Source organism: Hemiscyllium ocellatum, chromosome 13 (assembly GCF_020745735.1).
Source record: "Hemiscyllium ocellatum isolate sHemOce1 chromosome 13, sHemOce1.pat.X.cur, whole genome shotgun sequence".
Lineage (NCBI taxonomy): Eukaryota > Metazoa > Chordata > Chondrichthyes > Orectolobiformes > Hemiscylliidae > Hemiscyllium > Hemiscyllium ocellatum.
This window is the reverse complement of record NC_083413.1, coordinates 30,424,047-30,440,518: the sequence shown is the minus strand read 5'-3', so window position 1 is coordinate 30,440,518 and position 16,472 is coordinate 30,424,047. Positions and strand designations below refer to the sequence as shown.

The following is a 16,472-nucleotide window of genomic DNA, read 5'->3' as shown; positions in this document are numbered from 1 at the left end:
TGCGGATGTGTTGAAGTGTTCGGCCACAGGGTGTTGGGATTGGTTGGTGTTGTTGTGTTGAAGTGTTCAGCCACAGGGCCTTGGAGTTGGTTGGTGCAGGTGTGTTGAAGTGTTCGGCCACAGGGCAGTGGGGTTGGTTGGTTTGGGTGTGTTGCTTTTGGCCACAGGGGGTGGGGTTGATTGGTGCGGTTGTGTTGAGGTGTTCGGCGGGGGAGTGGGGTTGGTTGGTGTGGTTGTGTTGACGTGTTCGGCCACAGGACAGTGGGGTTGGTTGATGTGTGTGTTGAAGCATTTGGCCACAGGGTGGTGGGGTTGGTTGGTGTGGGTCTGTTGAAGTGTTCGGCCCCAGGGCCTTGGAGTTGGTTGGTGCAGGTATATTGAAGTGTTCGCCCACAGGGTAGTGGGGTTGGTTAGTGCGGGCGTGTTGAAGTGTTCGGCCACGGAGCGGCGGGGTAGGTTGGTGTTGGTGTGTTGAAGTGTTCGGCCACAGGGTGGTGTTGATTGGTGTGGGTGTGTTGAAGTGTTCGGCCATGGGGCGGTGGGGTTGTTTGGTGCGGATGTGATGAAGTGTTCGGCCACAGGGTGTTGGGATTGGTTGGTGTTGTTGTGTTGAAGTGTTCGGCCACAGGGCTGTGGAGTTGGTTGGTGCAGGTGTGTTGAAGTGTTTGGCCACGGGGCGGTGGGGTTGGTTGGTTGGTGTGGTTTTGTTGAAGTGTTCGGCCACAGGGTGGTGGGGCTGGTTGTTGATGTGTTGAAGTGTTTGGCCACAGGGTGGTCAGGTTGGTTGTTGTTGGTGTGTTGAAGTGTTCAGCCACAGGCCGGTGGGGCTGGTTGTTTTGGGTGTGTTGTAGTGTTTGGCCACAGGGCGGTGGGTATGGTTGGTGTGCATGTGTTGAAATGTTCGGCCACAGGGTGGTGAGGTTGGTTGGTTTGGGTGTGTTGTTTTTGGCCACGGGGCAGTGGGGTTGGTTGGTGTGGGTGTTGAAGTGTTTGGCCACGGGAGGTTGGGGTTGGTTGGTGTGTTGAAGTGTTTGGCCACGAGGCGTTGGGGTTGGTTGGTTTGGGTGTGTTGTCTTTGGCCACGGGGCAGTGGGGTTGGTTGGTGTGGGTGTGTTGATGTGTCTGGCCACGGGGCGGTGGGGTTGGTTGGTGTGGGTGTGTTGAAATGTTTGACCACAGGGCGGTGGGGTTGGTTGGTGTGTGTGTGTTGAAGTGTCTGGCCACGGGGCGGTGGGGTTGGTTGGTGTGTGTGTGTTGAAATGTTTGACCACAGGGCGGTGGGGTTGGTTGGTGTGTGTGTGTTGAAATGTTTGACCACAGGGCGGTGGGGTTGGTTGGTGTGTGTGTGTTGAAGTGTCTGGCCACGGGGCGGTGGGGTTGGTTGGTGTGGGTGTGTTGAAATGTTTGACCACAGGGCGGTGGGGTTGGTTGGTGTGTGTGTGTTGAAATGTTTGACCACAGGGCGGTGGGGTTGGTTGGTGTGTGTGTGTTGAAGTGTCTGGCCACGGGGCGGTGGGGTTGGTTGGTGTGGGTGTGTTGAAATGTTTGACCACAGGGCGGTGGGGTTGGTTGGTGTGTGTGTGTTGAAATGTTTGACCACAGGGCGGTGGGGTTGGTTGGTGTGTGTGTGTTGAAGTGTTCAACGATGGCGCAGTGGGGTTGGCTGGTGCTGGTGTGTTGATGTGTTCAGCCACATGGCGGTGAGGTTGGTTGGTGTTGGTGTGTTAAAGTGTTTGGCCACGGGGCTGTGGGGTTGGTTGGTGCAGGTGTGTTGATGTGTTCAGCCACAGGGCGGTGGGGTTGGTTGGAGTTGGTGTGTTGAAGTGTTTGGCCACGGACAGTAGGTTTGGTTGGTGTGGGTGTGTTGAAGTGTGTGGCCACAGGGCGATGGGGTTGTTTGGCGTGGGTATGCTGAAGTGTTCAGCCACACTTTGTTTTGCCGTGGAGATTTATCAACTTTCAACTCTCCCAGGCCACTCAGAGTCTCTGCTCTATCAATAACTCCATCACCTTCTCCACAGAAAAAACTGATGCCCGTATTCATTTAGAACCCCACCCAAATCCTTCAATACCATGCATAAGTTAGCATTGTGGTCCTTAATGAGCATGATTGTTTCCCACATTAGTTTTTTTTAATTTTTAACATATTCATAAAATAACTCTGGATTTTCCTTTATTTTACTTGCCATTATTCCTTCATACCCCCTTTTTGCTCTTCTAATTTCCTTTTAAAGATTCTGCTTGCATATTCCAGACTCCTCCAGGGCTTCTGCTGGTTTGAGTACTTGGTATCTACTATAAACCTCCCTTTTACTCTTTATCCAATCTTGTATATCTCTTGATATTCATGGTTCACAGAATCCAGTGGTCCCACCCTCTCTCGTGATTAGAACATGTTGGCCCTGTATTCTCCCTGTTTTGTTTCTTGAATAGATCCCATGCTCTGATACAGATTTACTAAAAGTATCTCCTTCCAGTTCACTCTGGTCAAATCATAACTGATCTTATTAAAATTTCCCTTTCCCTGGTTTAGCACTTTGACTTCAGACCTATCATTGTCCTTTTCCATAACGATCTTGAAGCCAATGCATTGATTTGATTTGATTTGATTTATTATTGTCACATGCACCAAGAGACAGTGTGAAATGTATTGTTTTATGTGCTAACCAGACAAATCACACCTTACCTAAGTACAACAGGGTAAGAGAACAGAATGTAGAATATTGTATTACAGCTACAGAAAAAAATTAATTCTAAAATATGAGGTGTCCGTTCGTAAGCCTGATAACAGCAGGAAAGAAATTGTTCGTAAATCTGTTTTTTAAATTCTTTTGGGGAACTTGGGTGTCACTAGCTGGCCAGCATCGATAGCCCATCCCTATTTCACCTTGAGAAGGTGGTGGTGAGCTGCCTTCTTGAATTGCTGCAATCCACTTGCTGTGGGTTGACCCACAATGCCAGTTGGGAGGGAATTCCAGGATTTTGGCCCAATGATTGCGAAGGTATAGCGGTATATTTCCAAGTCAGGGTGGTGAGTGGCTTGGAGGGGAATTTGGAGGTGGTGGTGTTCCAAGTACCTGCTGCCCTTGTCTTTCTAGGTAGAAGTGGCCGTGGGTTTGGAAGGTGCTGTCTAAGGATCTTTGGTGAGTTTCTGCCGTGCATTTTGTCGATAGGACACACTGCTGCTACTGAGTGCCGTTGGTGGATGGATTGAATGTTTGTAGATGTGATGCCAATCAAGTGGGTTGCTTTGTCCTGGATGGTGTCAAGCTTCTTGAGTATTGTTGGAGCTGCACCCATCCAGACAAGTGGGGAGTATTCCCTCAGACTCCTGACTTATGGCTTGTAGACGGTGGGTAGACTTTGGAGTGTCAGGAGGTGAGTTACTTGCTGCAGTATCCCTAGTCTCTGACCTGTTCTTGTAGCCACTGTGTTTATGTGGTGAGTTCAGTTGAGTTTCTGGTCAATGGTAATCACAAGGATGTCGACAGTGGGGGATTCAGTGATGGTAATACTGTTGAGTGTTAAGAGCCGGTGGTTAGAGTGTTTCTTATTGATGATGGTCATTGTCTGGCATTTGTGTGGCACGAATGTTACTTGCCACTTGTTGGCCCAATCCTGCATTTGGGCACGGACAGCTTCAGTATCTGAGGAGTTGCAAATGGTGCTGAACATTGTGCAATCATTGGCGAACATCCCCATATTTTACCTTATGACAGAGGGAAGGTCATTGATGAAGCAGCTGAAGATTGTTGGGCCTAGGACATTACCCTGGGGGACTTCTGCAGAGATGTCCTGGAGCTGAAATGACTGACTCTCCACAACCATCTTCCATCTTCCTTTGTGCCAGGTATGACTCTAACCAGTGGAGTGTTTGCTGGTACATGTTTTCAAACTTTTGATTCTTTTGCCTGATGGAAGATAATATAACCACGGTGAGAGGGGTCTTTGATGATGTTGGCTGCTTTCCTGAGAAGTGGAAATTGTAGATGAAGTCAATGGAAGGAAGGCTTTTTTTTTCTGATGGACTGGGCTACATTCCCAACTGTTAGTAAAGTCTTGCAGTGTTGGGCAGAGCAATTGCCATACCAAGCTGTGATGCCTCCAGATAGAAGCTTTCTGTGGTGCATTGATAAAAATTAGTAAGAGCCATTGTAGACATGCCAAATTTCCTTAGCCTTCTGAGGAAGTAGAGGTGTTGGTCTGCCTTGTTGTCTATAATATCAACAGGGATGGAACAGGACAGATAGTTGGTAATATTTACTCATATAAACTTGAAACTCTTGACTATATCCATCTTAGCACCATTAATAAAGAGACAGAAGTGTTTCCTCCACTCGACTTTCTGAAGTTGATGACCAGCTCCTTCGTTTATAATCACTGTCCACAAAATGCTCCTCCACTGATATTTTAACCACTTGCCTGGCCTCCATAATCTAAATTTAAACTAAGGACTGCTTCCTCTTTAGTCAGTAAGTAAAAAATGAGGTCTGCAGATGCTGGAGATCACAGCTGCAAATGTGTTGCTGGTCAAAGCACAGCAGGTTAGGCAGCATCTCAGGAATAGAGAATTCAACGTTTCGAGCATAAGCCCTTCATCAGGAATAAGAGAGAGAGAGCCAAGCAGGCTGAGATAAAAGGTAGGGAGGAGGGACTAGGGGGAGGGGCGATGGAGGTGGGATAGGTGGAAGGAGGTCAAGGTGAGGGTGATAGGCCGGAGTGGGGTGGGGGCGGAGAGGTCAGGAAGAGGATTGCAGGTTAGGAGGGCGGTGCTGAGTTGAGGGAACCGACTGAGACAAGGTGGGGGGAGGGGAAATGAGGAAGCTGGAGAAATCTGAATTCATACCTTGTGGTTGGAGGGTTCCCAGGCGGAAGATGAGGCGCTCCTCCTCCAGCCGTCGTGTAGTTGTGTTCTGCCGGTGGAGGAGTCCAAGGACCTGCATGTCCTCGGTGGAGTGGGAGGGGGAGTTAAAGTGTTGAGCCACGGGGTGATTGGGTTGGTTGGTTCGGGCGGCCCAGAGGTGTTCTCTGAAGCGTTCCGCAAGTAAGCGGCCTGTCTCACCAATATAGAGGAGGCCACATCGGGTGCAGCGGATGCAATAGATGATGTGTGTGGAGTTGCAACTGGCACCACCCCCCACCTTTTCCTCCGCTACATCGATGACTGTATCGGCGCTGCCTCGTGCTCCCACGAGGAGGTTGAACAGTTCATCAACTTTACTAACACCTTCCATCCCGACCTGAAATTCACCTGGACTGTCTCAGACTCCTCCCTCCCTTCCTAGACCTTTCCATTTCTATCTCGGGCGACCGACTCAACACAGACATCTATTATAAACCGACTGACTCCCACAGCTACCTGGACTACACCTCCTCCCACCCTGCCCCTGTAAAAACGCCATCCCATATTCCCAATTCCTTCGTCTCCGCCGCATCTGCTCCCAGGAGGACCAATTCCAACACCGCACAACCCAGATGGCCTCCTTCTTCAAGGACCGCAGATTCCCCCAGACGTGATCGACGATGCCCTCCACCGCATCTCCTCCACTTCCCGCTCCTCCGCCCTTGAGCCCCGCTCCTCCAACCGCCACCAAGACAGAACCCCACTGGTTCTCACCTACCACCCCACCAACCTGCGCATACAACGTATTATCCGCCGCCATTTCCGCCACCTCCAAACGGACCCCACCACCAAGGATATATTTCCCTCCCCTCCCCTATCAGCGTTCCGCAAGGACCACTCCCTTCGTGACTCCCTTGTCAGATCCACACCCCCCACCAACCCAACCTCCACCCCCGGCACCTTCCCCTGCAACCGCAGGAAATGTAAAACTTGCGCCCACACCTCCACACTCACTTCCCTCCAAGGCCCCAAGGGATCCTTCCATATCCGCCACAAGTTCACCTGTACCTCCACACACATCATCTATTGCATCCGCTGCACCCGATGTGGCCTCCTCTATATTGGTGAGACAGGCCGCTTACTTGCGGAACGCTTCAGAGAACACCTCTGGGCCGCCCGAACCAACCAACCCAATCACCCCGTGGCTCAACACTTTAACTCCCCCTCCCACTCCACCGAGGACATGCAGGTCCTTGGACTCCTCCACCGGCAGAACACAACTACACGACGGCTGGAGGAGGAGCGCCTCATCTTCCGCCTGGGAACCCTCCAACCACAAGGTATGAATTCAGATTTCTCCAGCTTCCTCATTTCCCCTCCCCCCACCTTGTCTCAGTCGGTTCCCTCAACTCAGCACCGCCCTCCTAACCTGCAATCCTCTTCCTGACCTCTCCGCCCCCACCCCACTCCGGCCTATCACCCTCACCTTGACCTCCTTCCACCTATCCCACCTCCATCGCCCCTCCCCCTAGTCCCTCCTCCCTACCTTTTATCTTAGCCTGCTTGGCTCTCTCTCTCTTATTCCTGATGAAGGGCTTATGCTCGAAACGTTGAATTCTCTATTCCTGAGATGCTGCCTAACCTGCTGTGCTTTGACCAGCAACACATTTGCAGCTGTTCCTCTTTAGTCAGGCCTTCTATGACTGGTTTATAAAGCTCTCCTGGATGTATTTTAAAAATTCAGCTCTCTCTAAACTTCTCACACAATTACTACTCAAGCTAATGTTGGGAAAATTGAAATCTTCTACTATCATGACCTTATTATATTTACACTTATCTGAAATGTGCCTGCACATCTAATTTACTATTTCTCTTGGATGTTAAGGGGCCTATAATACGCTGTCAACAATGTGATTGCTCTTTTGTTTTTAAGCTATACCCACACAGCTTAATTTGAGGAACCTTCTCATGTTATTGCATCTCCCGAACCAAGTATCCAAATAAGTCCTGCCCAGAAAAGCAGAACCAATCCCATCTAAGTAATTGCTGCCCCACCAGACTCAAATGCCAGTGAAGTAATGAAAAGTGTCATCAACAGGGTTATCCAGTAGGTGAAACCAAAAGAGAAAATGCTGGAAAATCTCAGCAGGTCTGGCAGCATCTGTAAGGAGAGAAAAGAGCTGCTGTTTGGAGTCTAACTGACCCTGTGTCAAAGCTAAAAAAAGGGAGAAATCGGGAGGTATTTATACTAGGCTGAGAGAAGGTGTCACATAGCGTTGGCTTGCACTGTCCCCATGACTTGTCCGACCTATCTAGCTCCTTTTCCACCTATCCACTCCACCCTCTCCTCCCTGACCAGTCACCTTCATCCCCTCCACACACCCATTGTACTCTATGCTACTCTCTCCCACCCCCACCCTCCTCTAGCTTATCTCTTCACGCTTCAGGCTCACTGCTTTTATTCCTGATGAAGGGCTTTTGCCCGAAACGTCGATTTCGCTGCTCGTTGGATGCTGCCTGAACTGCTGTGCTCTTCCAGCACCACTGATCCAGTAGTTTCCAGCATCTGCAGTCATTGTTTTTACCTCACTTTCTCTCAGCCTAGTATAAATACCTCCCTATTTCTGCCTTTTTTTAGCTTTGACAAAGGGTCAGTTAGACTTGAAATGTCAGCTCTTTTCTCTCCTTACAGATGCTGCCAGACCTGCTGAGATTTTCCAGTATTTTCTCTTTTGGTTTCAGATTCCAGCATTCGCAGTAATTTGCTTTTATCCAGTAGGTGGTTACTCAGCAACAGCCTGCCTAAGCAAAGTGCCTGAGTAAAACTAGAGTCAGTGGGAACCTGGAGAAACTCCTTTGTCATTTGGAATCATACCTAACATAAAGGAATTAGCTGTTGGTAATAATGGTCTTGCTCCTAGGTCATCACTGCAGTTTCTCAAAATAGTGCCCCTGGCCCAACAATTTTCAACTGTTTCAGCAATGACCACTTCTGCTTCATAATGTCAGAAGTTGGGATGTTTTCTAATGATTGAATTGTGTTCAGATCCTTCTATATCTCAATACTGAAGCATTCCATGCCTGTATGCATCAAGCCCTGGACCTCTTTCAGACTTAGGCTAAGTGGCAAGCAATATTCACTCTCACAAGTGCAGGCAATGACTGTCTCAACCAACATAGTGTATAAGCACCCTTCCTACAATTGCATTCAACTCTTCCACATCCTAGGGATAATCATTGATCAAAACCTAGGTTGATCAATCACCAAATTACTGAATCTTCAACTGCAATTCAGAGACTGAGAATTCTGCAGTAAGTAATTCACTTTGGCTTTCCAAAGCCAATCCAACATTACAAGGCATGGGTGAGGAGTGTGATAGAATACTCTCCACTCGCCTGGATGAGTGCAGTTCCAATAACACTCGACGAGTTGTACATGATCCTATCCACCATCTTCAACATTCACTCCTCCACCACCAGCTCACAGTGGCAATGTGCAACATCGACAAGAAGCACCAAGTTTCCTTTGACAGCATTTTCCAAACCTGTGACCTTTACCATTTAGAAGAACAAGGGCTGCAAGTGCATAGAAATGCCACCATTTCCAATTTCCCTTCCCAGTCGCACACCAAACTTACTTAGACAGATGGATTGCCATCACTTATATTTTGCTGAGTCAAAATCCTGAAAGTTCTCCCTTAACACACTGTGGCTCTTCACTCATTGGACTGCTGCCATCCAAGATGGTGGCTCATCATGACCTTTTGCCAGTAAACAATTAATTTTGATTTTAACGGTGACACTTGGATCTCATGACTCCACCTCTTTTAAAAAGGACTGGAAAACTTGTGCTGCATCTATGACTGTTCATACATAGCAATATCCTGTGTGTGCCTTCTGTGATTTGTATATGAATAGAGTTTGCTGCTTGGTCCAGGCAGACACTGAGGCTGCTAAGCTCTGGCAGCAGTAACAATGACATGGGAAATGAGATGGATGGCTATTCACCCCCATTGCTGTATTATCACTGGTGGGAAGCCACAGAATGTCCCCCAAAGTCCTGAACTTTTAATTTGTCTTGATTTGTAGGTGTGGAGAGTCCCACACATGCACTGAGGGCTGGTGCAGATCCTATTGCCAGGTCAGCTTCAACACTGTATGTCACTTTGGCAGAGAAACACCAGTACGATAGAAACCTCAAAATTATTCTACATCCATGTGGTAAGCTTTATCTTTTATTTCAGGAATCACAACTTAACTATACTTGTAATAACACCTGCAGCTGTGTGCACAATGTTCCTTTCTGTTTCTGAGACTGAAGAAATAGTTTAAAGTTAACTTTCTTCATAGTGTTTGTGCTGGATCAGATAAGACAGAGTTATACATATTTAACTGCACACCCTTTCAATTTTACATTCCAATCATTTTAACGGAGCACAGCACCAGGTTAGGTATAACGTAGATGTCCATTCAAACCCTCAATGCATTCAAGAGGGACTGAATTCTTTTGAGCGCTGCAGTTCTGTCATTTTGCCTCAGAAATAAATCTGGCAAGATCTACCTGAACTGCATAAAGGTTTCACACTTTAGTTTGTATCAATATGTAAAACAACTTGTACATGATCCTATCCACCATCTTCAACATTCGCTCCTCCCCCACCAGCTCACAGTGGCAATGTGCAAGATACACCAAATTTTCTTTGACAGCTATTTCCCTTGGAATCAATGTGTAAATTTACTGGGAGACTTGTACCCCTTTTTGTATTTATCTTTTCAAATTACATCCTGTAACTGAAGTTTCTTTTTGTTAGCTTTGCTATATTTCAAAGTCAGTTTGAATGGGTCGTTCTCCCCCAAGTCATGTGTGGTTCATTAACTTGAAAGGAGGGAATCCAATATGTAAACATTTTGTGGAGTATTGCCTGCTATTGAATTAGATGCTTCTTGCCTTACATATTTAAGGCCACATTTTCGGATCAGTATTATTTTAACATTAGTGCTCATTAGTCAATGGTGCATGATATTCCCCAATATTTATTCACACACTATTATATAGCTTCTTTCAAATTAGTCTGCAAAATTCAACTAACAAAAGAAAGTCTCCTTGAATATAATCAGTCTACTTACGATCTAACCATGTAATATGTGTCATCAAAATATGTTTTCCAGTGATATTTACCCATTTTCATGTCACTCACAAATATTGAAAATATCAGTGGTCCCAAGGAAATCTCTGTTGCACACCAATCTTTTTCAACCAAGTGAAACAATTTCCATTTCTCTTGCCATACCAGATGCCTGCTCATTTTGAAAATTTGTTATCTGTTCCAAAAACCTTAAACTTTCCTACTTGTTTCACACTTTGTTCAAGTCCTTTTGAAAATCCAAATAAACTTTTGAAAAAAAAGTCCTTTCATGGTGTATTTGTGATGTTGGTAAGGATTGCATTTGTTACCTATCCCTAACCTCCTTTGAATTGAATGGCTTGCTTAGCCTTTTCAGAGGGCAGTTGTTTTGTGTCTGAAACTGCATGTAGGTCAGACCAGGTAAGATTGGCAGCTTTCCCTCCCTAAAGGACATTAGTGAACAAGAAAGTATTTTGCAACAGTTGATCAGAGCATCATGCTAACTATTATTGAGACCAGCTTTAGGTTCCAGCATTTTTGCATTGAATTCAATTTTTTTTTGCACTATTTGGGCCATGTCTGCAGAGCATTTTCCTGGTCTCTGAATTATTAGCTTGGTGACATTATCACTACAGTAGTAGGTGAATAAAGCATAGTTTATTGTTTCAGATTGCTCCCTTACATGCCAGTGTTATTTATGGGTTCAGTTAAAAATCACACACCAGGTTATAGTCCAACAGGTTTATTTGGAAGCACTAACTTTCAGAATGCTGCTCCTTCATCAAGTGGTACCAAATAAACCTGTTGGACTATAACCTGGTATTGTGCGATTTTTAACTTTGCTGACACCAGTACATCATCGGTTCCTCCACATCATGATCACTTTATGCGTTCATCATTGTATTGGATTTTTCTCTTCCTTAACTCAAAAATATTGCTATAAAATAAATTGGTAAATAATTATGTGAAGTGGGGAAAATAATTTGGGCCATCAGGTTTTCATCCGGATACTGGCAAATTGAAAGATATTAACTAAAATTAGAAAGTGCTGGAGAAACTCAACAGGTGCAATAGCATCTGAGGAGAGTGAAACAGAGTTAATATTTTGAGTCCAATATGACTTAGTCATAGAGTCATACAGCATGGGAGCAGACCCTTTGGTACATAATTGTCCATAATCTCAAACTGAACTAATCCTATCTGCCTGCACTTGACCCATATCTCTCCAAACATTTCAGATTTCATGCACGTACCAAATGTTTTTTTAAATATTGTAACTGTACCCACACCCACCACTTCCTCTGGAAGTTCATTCCACACACAAACCACTTGACCAACATCTTCAGTTTCTCCAGCATTTTCAGTTTTTATTTCAAATGTCCCTCTATCAACTGTTGTCACAACTAAAATCAGCTAGTTCAATACTGTTCTGGGATTCAAACTAGCCTGTAACTCAATCTTACACTAATATCTCCCCACTGAATCATCTGAGGAAATAAATATCATTAATTTGTTGATTTATATTACATTAGATTTCTAGATGGTGAGAGGTGAAAAAGAGAATAAATGGGAATTAGTCAAAAAGTTGAGTTTAGTATAGAACTTCCTCTGATGAAAGTTGTTTTAATTAATTTTTCTAGTGATGTTTCATTTGAAATATCATTATCACTAAATCTAATATTTTCTATTAGTAAGATCATTAGAAAAATTCACACATTGGGTAACATTTTCTTTAATTGCAGTGGCACCAATTTTCTTAGCTTCAACTATCTGCCAAGTAGTATGTTTAAAATACACATTTAATATCGTAGGACAAATGCGGAGGTAGTTATCTGAACTTTTCTGGAGAAAATGGCATTTCAGAATTTGACATTCTTGTGGAGAGGGCAAACATTAGTTGCTGTGAAATCCTAGAATGCAAGACAGATTGTTTTTTTAAGTGGCTGAAGAAATTTACATTTTTAATGTTTTTCTCTTGGTTTACCAGAGCCTCATGTTCCACACATTTTGCTGGAGAAAGGTAGCATGAGTTTTGAGGAGTATGAACGGCATATTAAAAGTAGACGGGACTTCAGCAGAGTCATAAAGAAAGACTCCAACACAGATAAAAAGGTAAAAGCCAGCCTTTCAAAATAACACAGACAACATTGGAATCCGTGAGCATGTCTTTGTTTTTTTAACTCCAAAGTGATGTAAGCTCATTTTCTGGAAACTTGGCCAAACTTCTTGAAAAAATGGCTGCCCTTTTACAACTGCAACAAATCCACAAAGCAGTAGACTTTATGTCTACCCTATTCATGTATATGAAAAATGATCTTTGACAGAGAAAACTTAATCCATGTTACTAGAATATATTGATAGCTTAATGGTTCCATTTATATCATCATTGCTTCCCTTGTGTGAAGGACAATGTGAGGTCCCCAGCTAATGGATAAAGAAGAGAAATAGAAGAGCAGAATAAATTTGATATTGACTGGACTACGAAGGTATCATTTGTCCAAACTGTTAACTTAAACAAGCATTAATATTGAAATGTAGAGTAAATAATGCAAATGAGGCTGAAGTAATTGCACAGAGGCCCGTCCCCATCACCAAGTCATCCTCTGGTCCAGCCAGCTCAGAGTCAGTCCTCAACTGAGGAGATGTTAACCTCCTGGTTATATTTTGTCTTATTTTATGAAATGGTACGAAATGCAAACAGTTAACAATAAGCAGCAATTCACATAAAGCTACTATTTACAGGAGAAAGGTCAGCAAGGCCAAACCCCAAACCCCACTGTTAACAGGAAAATGTGGGCTGGCCTCAAATCCCGCCTTAGGTTATCAAAAAGGAAATAGTAACAAACTCATACAAGACAGTCTAATCAAATGAACAATTAAACAGTGCATACAACTCGGACACCCCAGCAGCCCAGCAAACCACTTATCCACATCCAGCCAAAAAGCAGCCCATCCCTACACATCTCCTGGCTCTTGGTCCTTTCTAATACACCTTCCAGCTCTCGGTCCTCTCAGACACACCTTCCGGCTCTCCGTCCTCTCGGACACATCTTCCGGCTCTCGGTCCACTCTGACACACCTTCCGGCTCTCGGTCCTCTCTGACACACCTTCCGTCTCTGTCCTCTCGGACACACCTTCCAGCTGTGAGCACTGCAGATGCAGGAGATCAGAGTCAAAGAGTGTGGCGCTAGAAAAGCAAGGCAGAAACTGATTGCTTTCTGGAAACAAACTATTAATACGTTTTAAATCTGGGAAAGCACAGCCGGGCAGGCAGCATCCGAGGAGCAGGAGATTTGACGGTTCAAACATAAGCTCTTCATCAGGAATGGAGATGCTGAAGGGCTCATGTTCGAAATGTCGATTCTCCTGTGCCTCGGATGCTGCCTGCCCGGCTGTGCTTTCCCAGATTTAAAATGTATCAATAGTTTGTCTCCAGAAAGCAATCAGTTTCTGCCTTGCAAATTCTCAGTTATTGAGCTTCCAAAAATCTTTGGGTTTAGAATTCCAAATGTTCACCACTTGCAGAGTGAAGGTGTTCCTTCTCTTTTCAGTCTTAAATCACCTACCCCTTATCCTGAGGTTGTGTCCCCTAATTCTACACTCACCACCTGAGGGAAACAAATTGGCTGCATTGGCCCTGTTACACCCTATAAGACAGCACCAGGAGGAACCCAGAGGTTCAGGCTAATGCTCGAGGGTCATAGTTTCAAATCCCACTATGTCTGATGGTGGAGTTTGATCTCAGATAATAGATCTGGGAAAAAAAAGCTAATCTCAGTAATAGTGGCCATGAAACTATGAATATTTATTATATAAAACATTTTGTACACAAATGAGTTTAGGGAAAGAAATCTACCATCTTTGCTGAGGGATCTTGGAGTCCACATACATCGATCCCTGAAAGTTGACACCCAGGTTGATAGTGCTGTTAAGAAGGCATACGGTGTGTTAGGTTTCATTGGTAGAGGGATTGAGTTCTGGAGCTGCAATATCATGCTGCAACTAAACAAAACGCTAGTGTGGCTACAGTTGAAATATTGTGTACAGTTTTGGTCACCATATTTTGGGAATTAGAAAAGATGCAGAGGAGATTTACCTGGATGTTGTCTGGTCTCGAGGGAAACTCTTATGAGGAAAGGCTGAGAGATTTGGGTCTGTTCTCATTGGAAAGAAGAAGGCTACGAGGGGATTTGATAGAGACATACAAGATGATCAGAGGATCAGATAGGGTAGACAGTGAAAGTCTTTTTCCTAGGATGATGATGTCAGCTTGTACAAGGGAGCATAACTACAAATTGAGGGGTAATAGATTCAAGACAGATGTTAGAGGCAGGTTCTTTACTCAGAGTGGTAAGGGTGTGGAATGTCCTACCTGCCAATGTAGTTCACTCAGCCACAGTAGGGAGATTTAAACAATCCTTGGATAAGCACATGGATGGTGATGGGATAGTGTAGGGGGATGAGCTGAGATTAGTTCACAGGTCGGCGCAACATTGAGGGCTGAAGGGCCTGCTCTACGCTGTATTGTTCTATGTTCTATGTTCCTACCTGCCCTTACCTGGTCAGGCCTGCAGAGTTATTCCATCCTACATTAATATAGTTATTTGTAAGTGCACTTGAGATGGACTGGCAAATTATCAGTTCAAACGCAAGTAAACACAAGCAATAATACTGGCCTTGCCATGATGCTCATATCCTATGGAAGAATATAGAAAACAAAAATTCTTGTTTTTTGGTTCATTTCACCCATTTAGACTGAAAGAGTTCAGTGAGCTTTTCAACCACACAGTGATCTCCAGAATGATAGACATTTCACTGCTGGGAGCAGTTGATTGCAACATGAGGCAGCCTGTTGATTACTGTTTCATTGATGGAGGAAGGACAGTTAAGGATAAGTTTAAAGTGCTCTGCTCAGCTTTTGGAATTTGAGCTTTTTCTGTGAGGATTGTTGGCCTGATAGACCGCGAAATGAAAATGAACCAGTTGACTGGTTCCTGTGGACAGATTTCAAAACCTCATTAAAACTCATCCAGTCTTAGTGGTCAATATATGACTGAAGTGTGTTTCCTTTGCAATTCAGGCAAGTGTCTTGCAGCTCTCAGACCATGCAATGGACAATCCCACAGATGTTTCTTGAATACTGATGACTTATCACTGAGGTTAAACCTAAAGGATGATCATTCTCTTCCAGTAGATTCAAGGTTGCCCACATTTTTTAATTGAACCAATCTTGGCCCCATGGAGTCAAGGGTCCCTAGATGATGGCTCTTGAAGTTCATGCAGTGACTATCATTGCAGTACATGTCCACTTTTGTTGCGCACAGCCAACCCTTGTGTTTCCTATGGAAATCTCATTAAAACTGTGTGTTTGAGCCTTTAGACATGGAGATGCTTTTGGACCTTCAAATTCTGGAGGCACCTCAGGGGATAGATCTTGAAGTTCATTTCTCTACTCTCTGTCTTCCATCATCCACATGTTTCAAGATCTGCTCAGGAAAATAACACAGCTGATTGAGGAAAAGACAGAGAGGGATTTATGGATAAGGACAAAGACTTTGTATATAATGCAATAAAAATTTCATCTTATCTCAGCATTTTATTGATACTTGTAGGAAGGCACCTAAATTTGTGGAATTTGTTTTTGACAAAACACTAACATTTGAATAGTAATTCATTTTGTGGTGTGCTTTGAAGTGCTTTGACCCAAATCGGTAGATAAATGTAAGTGCCATTATTAAAGTTTTATTACACTGCTTATAATGCTGCCTATTATCAAGTATGAAAGTAATCGTATTGATATTGATGACAATGAGTGCCATCTTCTTGCAGGTTGATTTTGTGCGGAAGCGCTTTCACAAAGACATCACATTCAATCCTGTGCTGATGCTGAACTTCTGCCCGGACCTTCAAAGCGTCCCAATGGATTTTGGAAACGTGACCAGAGAAATCATCTTCCTTATCGACAGAAGTGGCAGCATGAGTGGCATTAATATAGAGAAAATAAAAGTGAGTTACTTAGAAATATGCATGAATTGTGAATCAATCGAGCTATTTCTTTTATTAATAGCCCAGATTTTGTGATATTCACTGTCATTATTCCTCCGACACTGAAAACAGCTTCAGCAGCTCGTAAAGCATGGCGGTTCAGTGGTTAGCACTGCTGCCTCACAGCACCAGGGTCCCTGGTTCAATTCCTGCCATGGGCGACTGTGTGGAGTTTGCATATTCTTCCCATGTCTGTGTGGGTTTCCTCCTGTGCTCCAAAGAAGTGCAGGTTGGGTGAAGAGGCCATGCTAAATTGCCCATAGTGTTAGGTGCATTAGTTAGAGGGAGATGGGTCTAGGTGTGTTACTCTTTGGAGGGTTGGTGTGGACTTGTTTCCACATTGTAGGTAATCTAAACATGGAGCTCTAGAAGTTGCTGTTAGTGATTCGTTGCTGTTAGTGATTCTTTGCTTTAATCAAGCTGTGCTATTGGAGTCTCCACAACTGCAACCATTCAA

The 16,472-nt window shown here is 44.5% G+C and overlaps 1 protein-coding gene across 6 annotated transcripts in view; it reads left to right on the top strand.

Moving 5' to 3' along the window:
• The window catches only part of vwa5b2 (von Willebrand factor A domain containing 5B2), a 160,781-nt gene that overhangs the window by 91,420 nt on the left and 52,889 nt on the right, over positions 1-16,472 (top strand). For all 6 annotated transcript variants that reach the window (XM_060834683.1, XM_060834686.1, XM_060834684.1 and 3 more), the window contains 3 exons: positions 8,933-9,064; positions 11,957-12,081; positions 15,800-15,976. In XM_060834683.1, coding sequence (XP_060690666.1) covers positions 8,933-9,064; positions 11,957-12,081; positions 15,800-15,976 — 434 coding nt within the window. The remainder of the gene's footprint in view (positions 1-8,932; positions 9,065-11,956; positions 12,082-15,799; positions 15,977-16,472) is intronic.